General features: G+C 35.7%; 1 protein-coding gene across 1 annotated transcript in view; it reads left to right on the top strand.

Annotated features, from left to right (window-relative positions):
* Positions 1-6,375, top strand: part of LOC111728557 (lysophospholipase-like protein 1) — a 9,871-nt gene extending 3,496 nt beyond the window's left edge. Inside the window, exons 2-3 of the mRNA XM_023519283.1 lie at positions 2,240-2,339; positions 6,261-6,375. Of these exons, the coding sequence (XP_023375051.1) occupies positions 2,240-2,339; positions 6,261-6,342 (182 nt within the window). The 3' untranslated portion in view covers positions 6,343-6,375. The remainder of the gene's footprint in view (positions 1-2,239; positions 2,340-6,260) is intronic.
* Positions 6,376-10,181: the final 3,806 nt, after the last annotated feature.

Below are 10,181 nucleotides of genomic sequence, written 5' to 3'. Positions count from 1 at the left end.
CTGAGAGGGGACTGCCGTCCAGGCGGGAGAGGCTGTCTGAGAGGGGACTGCCGTCCAGGCGGGAGAGGCTGTCTGAGAGGGGACTGCCGTCCAGGCGGGAGAGGCTGTCTGAGAGGGGACTGCCGTCCAGGTGGGAGAGGGTGCTGGTGTCCAGGCAGGAGAGGCTATCTGAGAGGGTACTGCCGTCCAGGTAGTATAGGGCAGCAGTCTGCAGACTGTCTGGGAATCAGTATGTTAGGCTTTGGGGGCCACATTAGGTCTTTTTCCACATATTTTCCCCTTCTCTCTCTTTTTGTCTTAATGACTCTTTAATAATGTAGAACTCATTCTTGGCGTGTTGTCCTTAAGGAGCCTAAGCTGATTTTGTTTTCTACTCTGGCTGGCCATCAGTGGTTCAGCCATCCGTGGTGTGAGACCTGGTACCTTATATAGAAGCACCTCTCATTCACTGTGTATGAACCTGTTGCTTCGTATGTTTTCTGTCTAGGCAGGTGTGTAGTGCTGTTCACAGTGGTGCTCCACCCACAGACCTATTAGTCATCCTTGAAACCTTTGACCTTTAACCCTCATGAAATGAATCTATTGCCTGTTCCTATCATTTTGCTTCCTAAATCTCCCTAGTATCTAGTTCTGTCTGCATTATTGCCCTAGTCTAAGTATCTGTCACCTGAACAGTAGCCTCCTGACTAACGTCACATCTCCTTTTGTTCCTCTTCAGTTCTGTCTTCACACAGCTTGCAGAGTGACCCTGTAGAACCATGCCATCTGTCCGTCAATAGTCTGGTTTCTCTGTGCTCTCAGGATGCGTCGGGTTCCTTCTCCATCCACGCTGCAGTTGCTGTTCTTCCTCTCTGCTATTCAGTTCTCAGATGTTATACTGCTTCCCCCTTCTAGGGTCTTAGAATCTGCCCTTTCCTCTGCCTGAAATGCTTTTGCTTCTGCAGTTCACTTCTGACCATCCTGTAGATTTTAGTTCAGACCATTCAACAGCTATCTATTGGATGCCCAGTTTCTCTAAGTCTTGTTCTAGACACTAGCTCGGGGGTCCTCAAACTTTTTAAACAGGGAGCCAGTTCACTGTCCCTCAGACCGTTGGAGGGCTGGACTTTGGGCCCTGGGACGAGTCGGCTACTAAGCAGGACAGGCAGCGGCAGCAAAAACACCCTGCGGGCCAGAAAAATGTCCTAGGCGGGCTGCATCTAGCCCGCGGGCCGCATGTAGCCCGTGGGCCGTAGTTTGAGGACTCCTGCACTAGGTGAACAGACTCTGGATAAAGCACATAATGAACTTGCCTTGTAGAGCTCCTAGCCCAGTGAAGTTACCTCTGAACTCCGTAACGTGATCTGAATGTGATAAACCCTTGCAGCACCTAATGTGTCATCTTTGCAACAGTTACATTTATCTTCCATGTTTATTTGTGTGATTATTTGAATGATGTCTATTTCTTACAATAAATTATAAATGCCATGAGAGTAAGGACCCTATTCCTCCTGTAGCCCCCATATGGCAGAGTGAGAAATGCCTAGCACGTTAATCAATATTCAATAGATAATTTTTAATTGATGTCTTAATTGATTAGAAAATTTTAAGTTATGATCTCTAAATTTCCTCTTTAGAACTATATAAGGTGAACATATAATTTGTTCCATTTTTGAATGCAAATATACGTACATTAATTTTTTATGAGTTTTGACTATTTTTCAGGCTTGAGATATATAATCACTATTTTAGATCATACAGTGTGTTACCAAAATTAAATTCTAGTCCCTTCAAGTTAAAAATAAAAGTACACTGAGTACCCCTTTTAAAAGGTTATTTTTGTTTTAACCAAGAAGATTAGATTAGGTTATTCCAACTACAAAAGTTTATCAATCATGTTGGAAATTTGTTATTCTTCAGAGTAAGGTAAGAGTAAGCAATTACAGTGTCACAATTAGATAAAGAATATGTTTTTGAAAAATCTATTTTACCAGTTAAACATATGAGGAAACTTAAACAAGGTCTTCAGAATGATAGTGGTAAAGCCAGGAATAAAATAATCAAGATTATTGCTAGCTCTTGATGCCTGACCAAGGCATATTGCTGAACCAGTTTCTATATGTTATTTTTATATATGGAGTTTTTTTTTTTTTTTTAATCTCTTACCCCAGTCCCATACGACTTGAAAACTATAGACTGCTTTTAAATGAATTGTATTATTGAAATATTTATCTTAATCTAGATTTTTTTGATTCATTAGGTGATTCTGGACAAGGATTAAGAAGGTGGATCAAACAAGTTTTAAATCAAGATTTAACATTCCAACACATAAAAATTATTTATCCAACAGCTCCTCGCAGGTATGCGGTAATTCATTTCACTGCCCAGTGTAACTGGCATAATGTGCGTGTATGTAAAGAGATGTGCCAACTAGGTGTTCTTTGAGCTTAATAATGGTACCTTAAATTGGGGCACCTTTTTGCAGAATGTGTTCTTTATTGTAGTTACACTGTTGGGCTAAATTTTGTCAGGTGAGTTATTTATTCCCTCTCTATACGGTAGTCCCTAAATCTCTGAGTTTAAACTGTGTTTAAACTCAACCATGATTTACAGGACTCTACCTCCTCTGGCCCTCTAGATTATTTAACTTTCATACTCTCTTCTTCCCAATATTCCTCCCAAAAGGAAATTTAATAATTCTAATGAGTGTAATTGTTCTAATAATTTAGTTAAACCAGAGTTTAATCTCTGGGAAAGGATTTTATGATATTCTTTCCACATTTAAAAGGATTATTTAGAAATAATATATGCTTTTGGAATCAGTAAACTGGAATAGAAATCAGAAATTGACTGCTTAATAAATGTAGGTATGTTTGACCGAATTCACAATAAGAAGATTTATATAGTTTCAAAGTTAAACTGCTTTTTATAAATATTAAATTACAATCTGCATACTCTTTTGCTCCCAACACATACTTTAAGCAAGCATTTAAATTGCAAATATTTTTTGTGTAAATGGAATAGTGTGCTGAGCTGTGTCCCAGTCTGACTTCTCATTATTTGCCCTTGATTCATATCATGCATGCTATGTGCTTATGCAAATACTTTATTTTTTCATTAATTTAGTTAAGGAAAAATAGAACTGAGACCTCAAGAACATTCTTGTATATAATAATAAGAACTTTCTTACCTCAGTTGGTAAAATTGAAAGAGATTTAACAAAATGATAATGTAAGTTTGAAGAGTCAAAAAAAATTTAAACATCATTTTGGAAAGATTAAGTGTTTGGTAGTGCAGATAGAAGACCTGATCTCCTGTGGGTTATTTGTGCTAATTGTGTGTCTTTGAGAATGTTAAAAATATGTAGTAGCCAGGCGTTGTGGTGAGCGCCTGTAGTCCCAGCTACTCGGGAGGCTGAGGCAGGAGAATCACCTGAGCCTGAGGAATTGGAGGTTGCTGTGAGCTGTGACTTCATGGCACTCTACCGAGGGTTAGTTAATAAGTGAAACTCTGTCTCCAAAAAAATATATATATATATGTTAGGAAGTATTCCCTTCTCTGTTTTCTGAGTTTGTATTATTTCCTTCTTAAATGTTTGTTAAAATGCACCAGTGAAATCATCTGGATCTAAAGTTTTCTTGTGTGAAGGTTTTGCTAATGAACTTAATTTCTTTCATAGAACACAGATAATCAGATTTTCTGTTTATTTTTGTATCCGTTTTGATAATTTGTATTTCTAATGTTATTGGTATCTTTCATCAAATTTGTCAAATTTATTGGCATCAAGTTTATAATATTTCCTTTTAATGCTTTTAGGACTTACTGATATTTTTTATGTTATTGCTGATTAATGATAATTTATATCTTTTTTCTTGGTTCATCTTATCAAGGAGTTACTAGTTTTATTAATCTTTTCATACAGCCAACTTCCCTTTGTGATTTTCTCTCATTTGTTTTTTATTTTGTTTATATCTACTCTTAGATTTCTTATTTCCCACTGTGTACATTTATCACTCAAGTTCTATTAATGTGGGGGGGGGGAGACTAATTTTTTCTTTTGTTTTTGTATTATTTGTGTTGAAATACTTTCTTACCTCCTTCATGGTTCCATTATTATTTCTGTGTAACTTGCCACCCACATAACAGTTTTATTATGGTCACAAATTTTGTGGGTTAAGAATTCAGAAGGAGCACAGCGGTGCGAACTTGATCTGAGACCTTTCCTGGGAAACTTGAAGGCTGAGAGCGACTCATGACTTGACTGCTAGGGACTGGAATCCTCTGAAGGCTCAGTCACGTATCTGGCCATAAATGTTGGATATTAAGTGGGATCTTTCTTTGGTCTTATTACTGTAACATGTATGTGAGGCCTCACCACAGTATAGTTATTTGGACATCTTGGCAACATGGAGGCTGGTTTCCAAGAGCAAATTTTCTAAGAAAACCAGGAGGAGGCTATATTGGCTTTAAAGCCCTAGCCTTGGCAGTTACACAGAGCTGTTTCCTCATTAGTTGAAAGACCACTCAGATTCTAGGGAAGAGAACACAGACCTCTACCTCTTGATGAAATATCAGAATATTAGAGTCACATTATAAGAAAAAACATGTGAGATACAAAGTACTGTTTTTCTGGCAAGTTGCAGAAAATAATACAGTTCTGGGACCTTTACCCCATGGATTAGTTAGGAATATATTGTTAATTTACAAATATTTGGTATTATTTTAGATGCCTTATTGCTGTTAGTTTCTAATTTCATTCCATTGTTTTCAGGAAAAATATCCTGTATGATTTTATTTATTTGATACTCACTGGAACTTGTTTTATAGCTTTGCATGTGGTCTGTCTTGGTAATTGTTCTTGTGCATTTTTGTGTATAGTGTTCTTTAAATGTCAATAGTTCAAGGCGGTTGATGTGTTTTATATATGCTTAGTAATTATTTGTGTAAGTTGTTCTACTAGTTACCAAGAAATGGGTATTAAAATCTGCAATTTTGATTGTGCATCAGTCAGTTTCTCCTTTTGGTTCTGCAAGTTTTCTCTTAGGTATCTGTAGGCTGTATTTTTAGTTGCACACCAGTGTGGGGTTGTTATCTTCCTCATTAATAGCTCCTGTACCTTTACATTTTTCATTTTAATTTCTCTCAAGACCCTGAAGTATATGCTGTGTTTAATAGTAATGTAGTATGCATGAGTTTTCGTCATCTTACTGTTTACAGGGCAAATCTTTTTTTAATCCTTTTACTTTCTTTTGATTAAGGTACATGCTGTACCTTCTTCCATCCTTTTACTTTTAACTTACCTATGTCATTATATTTAAGGTGGGTTTCTTATAGACAGCTGGGCTTTGCTTTTTTTACTTAACCAGTCTTGCTGTCACTTAAGTGATTTGTTTAAACCATTTACATTTAAATTAGCAGTTGATATGTTTGTGAATTCAGGTGTACTGCTTTTTGTTCTTCTATTTCCCCTTTATACCTTCCTTTTTAATTTCGATTTTTTTAATACTCCGTTTTAATTTATTCCCTTTCATTCTGATTGCTCTAGGGATTATGATATATGTAGCAAACCTTTTTACTCACTTAAAGTTAGTTTTTTACCATTTTCAGTGAACTTTAGAAGCCTTATAACTGTATATGTTCGTTTATCCTCACGTTGCGTGTGAGAGTTGTCTTATGTATGTCATCAGCATACATCGAAGATACCACTAAACCAGGCTATAATCTTCATTTACATGTTTTAAAGAACTTAAGAAGAGAACAGTCTATTATAGCTACAGTTTTGGTCTATTACAGCATATCAGTATGTTTTGAATAAATTGTGAATTACCATTTGGCTATAAGGTAATCCTTCTCAACTATTTTTAATGGATATTTTTAATCAGCTGAGTTAAGGGCGTATTTAGTGAAAGTCAGCAATTAGTTTGCTGTGTTGATTTAGGTGGAAAATACTGCATTATTTTTTCAAAATGGTTAATTTGGGCTCTTTAATTGAAGTGCCCAATAAAGATTTTAATTTCTGTGACACACTGTAGCTGTACTTACAGTTAGAGGTTTTCTTAGTTTGGGTTTACGATTAGAATTTCAATTTTTTTTAAGTAGTTTTTTAATAAGCCATTTATGATTTATTTGATGATACAGCTTTTTTTGGTGTTTTCAAAAGTTCTTAATAAGATTTGCATAATGTCTCCACTTTTCATTGTACAATTTTTCCACATAAAGTCCACGTTTATATTTTACATTATATATGTATTCTAAAATAGATTTGGACACTTTCTATTTAGGCATGGCAAACAGTGGGTTCTTCGTTACTCCATCACGTGGGAGCCCCATCTGAAGCGTGGTGTTAGGACGTCCCTCTTCTGATAACAGTAGATGTGTACTACAGATATGCTAGTAAGAAACCCTACTTAAAAAAATATATACATTGAAGAAATAGTTTACTTCTTTTGTTAAGTATTAGGTATGTTTAAATACCTACCAAACTATGTAAATGCTTTTTGTCTTAGACATGATGTTTTTATAAAAAAATTTTTTTTGACTAATTCTAGAAATCACAGTATGGGTTTTACAAGAGTTAAAGTGAAAAAGATGTTCAAAGCACAAAAGTAAAATTTGAAACATTCTTTTATTTCTAGCTGACATAGATCATTTCCAAGTGATGCAAATGATTATTGACATTTGTCATTTAGAACATACTTATTTAGCACCTACTATATGTCAGGCTTTCTTCTTGGCACTGGGGCTATCACTATGGAAAAATGAAGTTCCTGCTCTCAGGGAGCTCACAAAAAGATACAAAACAAATGAGAAATTAAATGTACTAATTTCAAATTGTGTTGAATGATATTAAGAGAGTCAGATAGGGGCGGCGCCTGTGGCTCAAAGGAGTAGGGCGCTGGCCCCATATACTAGAGGTGGCGGGTTCAAACCTGGCCCCAGTCAAAAACTGCAAAAAAAAAAATGAAGACAGTCAGATAGGTTAATGGAAGAGATATAGAGATATTGTTGGGGAGAGAGAGTGTTGGTGAGAAGGGACCTATACTTTAAGTTTGATGGTCAAAGAAGCTCCCCTGAGAAGTGGCTTTTGAGCTGAGACCTGAATGATGAGGGGGAACCCACGATGCAGGAATGTGGGGAAGAGCCTTCCAGGTAGAGGGAATATCAGACCTGAAGCCCCTACATCAATAAGGAGCTTGTCCTGTTTGAAAGAAAGAAAGGGGCAAATATGACTCGAACCTCGGAAATGCGGTGGCATGTGGATTGAAATGAGGACAAAGGGGAAGACTGGAGCAAGATTATTGTCTTAAAGATAATGAAAACCTTTTGATTTTATGACTTTAGGGGAATGTAGATGGAAACAGAACTTGGTATCAAGCTGAATATCAACTCTTTTTTTCATTTTTTTTAACTTGGATATTTTATTCTAGCTTAATACTTCAACAATGTGTAAATGATTGATTGATTGATTTAGGAGTCACACAGATGTTCTTTGCCAAACATATTTATTTATTGTGGTAATGTCTGAGCTGTTTTATACCAGCTAATAAAGTGAGTTATTTGAGGAAGAAGGTGAATGAGTATAACATATGTGCCAGTAATTTTTAGCTGTTTAAGAAATAATCTTTTATGTTTTATTTAAAGGTTATTCTAACATTTTAAGAGTTTATACATTCTTGATTATGTTTTCTTAGCAAAAAAGTTCTCAATTATTCTCTGTCATTAAATTTTCCTAAATATTTCATTTGTACAGAATTTTAATTTTCTTAGAGAATGGTGAGAACAGAAAGCTACCATATTAGTGAAATACTTATGTTGGGATTCTCCCTTTATGGAGCACCTCTCTCTAATTAAGTAAGGCATTATCAAAGAAGAAAGTTAAGAGTTAACGTGAAGGTCATTTTTTCCCATTAATGGCCGAGTTCCCAGAATGATTCACATTGTAGCCTATGATATCATCCTTATTTAAGTGTTTAGACAGACAAACACTTACAGAAATAGAGTAAAATGAAAAGGGAAGTAGAAATAATTCAAAATGGTAACAGTCTAATTCAAACTTTAAAGTGAATGTTGCATATTTAGTTGTGATTTAGGACTTCACTGTGATTTTAGTGACAGTTCGAATGCAGTTTGAGATTTCATTTTGTTTGACAATGGCTATGTGGGAAGCACCGACTTTCATTTTCAGAGTACTTTAAGAAAGTTAATTCTGGGAGGAGGAAGGCTTGAACACTTTCTGCCTTCTCTCCCCTTCTCACATCAATTTACGTACCTCTCGTGAGCCGCACATTTTCTGGGGTCAGAAGGCAGAAGAGAGTGAGAGAGGAATCAGGTAGAGAGGTGGTTCAGGATTTTGTCTTTTCGGTACCAGCTGAAAGCCCAGATTGAGAGCACTGTGGGAAAAGCCCTGAGAGCTCAGCCTGCAAAAATCTGCTGCCCTCTTTTCAAGTTCATGTCACAAAATAGTAATTCTCAGACAATAACACAGTATTAATTAAAATTCCAAAAGGGCTTTTAAGGAGAATTATTTGAAAGTATTTTAATGTTTACTATTTTTGATTAATTTCTTAGATAAATAAACAGCAATGAGAATAGCCAGCACAAACCTGAGACAATTTCAGAACATTCTGTAAAGCCTCTTTAATATATAATATAGTCAATGTGATACTAAGTGATAAATAGATTAGTGGAGCAAAATGGAGCCTTACTCAGGCAAAGCTCTTTACCTACATCACAGAACACAGAAAATTATTTGAGAACCTATTTTTTTGATTTTCCCAAGTATAGTGTAGAATTAGTTCCATTCTAGATGCATTGGAGAAAAGTCAGTTCTGTTTATAGTATATGTCCTGGGTATTGCAACTTAATTATCTCACAGAACCCAGATTGAGGGAGACAAGGTAATACAGAACTATAAAATTAAGTATATGGCAAAGGTGGAATTTCACCATTGCCTGAGAAGGATGTCTTCCTCTTTCCCCTTCCTTTCTTCCTTTTAATATAAGCACAAGTGAATAATTAATATTCCTTAAAAAATCAAGACTTAGATGTACAAGTGAAAACAGTCTTAGAAGAAAATCTGGGATCCTATTTGAAAAAAATCTATAATTACAAAAAGTTCCTTAAATCAGGACACTCTTGAAATTTATTTTTTGTAAAAATAGATATTATATCAAATGTAAAGTCTTTTATCTGGTAAGAAAGCTATTTTAAATATATAATCTCAATATACAAAAATAGATTTGGAAATAAATACTTGAAATACAATGACAAATATTTGTCAGTAATAGACAAAGTACTCTCTTAAGCTAACAAGGAAAAAATTAAAATCTCAGCAGAAAAAGAAAAAGCAAATGATATCAATCAGCAGGTGCCTTTGTGTGGAGTTGTAGAATAAGTGTAACTGATCAACATTGATAGGATCACTAGTAGTTGCCTGAGAATCTAATGGGAATTGCTTGGCTTTCTTATAGGAGCAGCAGAGAATTTTCTAAGAAGGAATGTTCTGTATCATTAGGAAGATGGTGGTTGCATCATCAAAAGTATTTCAACTATATATTAAAATGTATACATGTATATATCAATTACACCTCAATGAAGTTTATTTTAAAATGTCAGCTGATAGTCTTAAATGATAACATTTTAATGTATGTCAGCAGGCACTGCTGTTAGTGCTGTGAACAAGAGATATTGTCCTACCTTTTTTGTAGAAAGGTGAATTTTTATAACCTTCGACACAAGGTTATGATTTTTATAACTTTCACACAGTGGATAAAAATTTTGCCTTTCAGTCCAGCAGTCCTGTTTCTTGAACTGTGTTCCAAAGGAGTAAAAGTTCCAATAGATAAAAATATGTATGCATATATGTTTAGGGAGCATTGTTCTGACTAAAACCTGGGTGCCATAGGAATGCCCACTTGTCTGGGCTAGGACTGGCCAGGTCTCGGCCTGGCTTATTTAGGTTCTGGATGCGGACCCTATCCTGTTATCTCTCTCGAGAACAATTACCTTTAGATGCCTATTCACTTTAGCAGAAGGGAGAGAGAGAATCTGAGGAAGAGAAGCAGTCTTATTAAGAGATTGAATCTCAGCAGTCTTCTTGGAAGAGAATCAGGTGGAGGCCCTGCAAACAGGAGAAGCATAAGAGTCAGAGTGAGCAGGTCTGAGAAAGAATAGCATGCATGGTCTCCACTGCCATCTCCTGC

Source organism: Otolemur garnettii, unplaced genomic scaffold (assembly GCF_000181295.1).
Source record: "Otolemur garnettii isolate 467f Iridium unplaced genomic scaffold, OtoGar3 scaffold00168, whole genome shotgun sequence".
In the NCBI taxonomy this organism is placed as follows: domain Eukaryota; kingdom Metazoa; phylum Chordata; class Mammalia; order Primates; family Galagidae; genus Otolemur; species Otolemur garnettii.
Note: the sequence above shows the minus strand (reverse complement) of the source record. Positions and strands in the feature narration are given on the sequence as shown.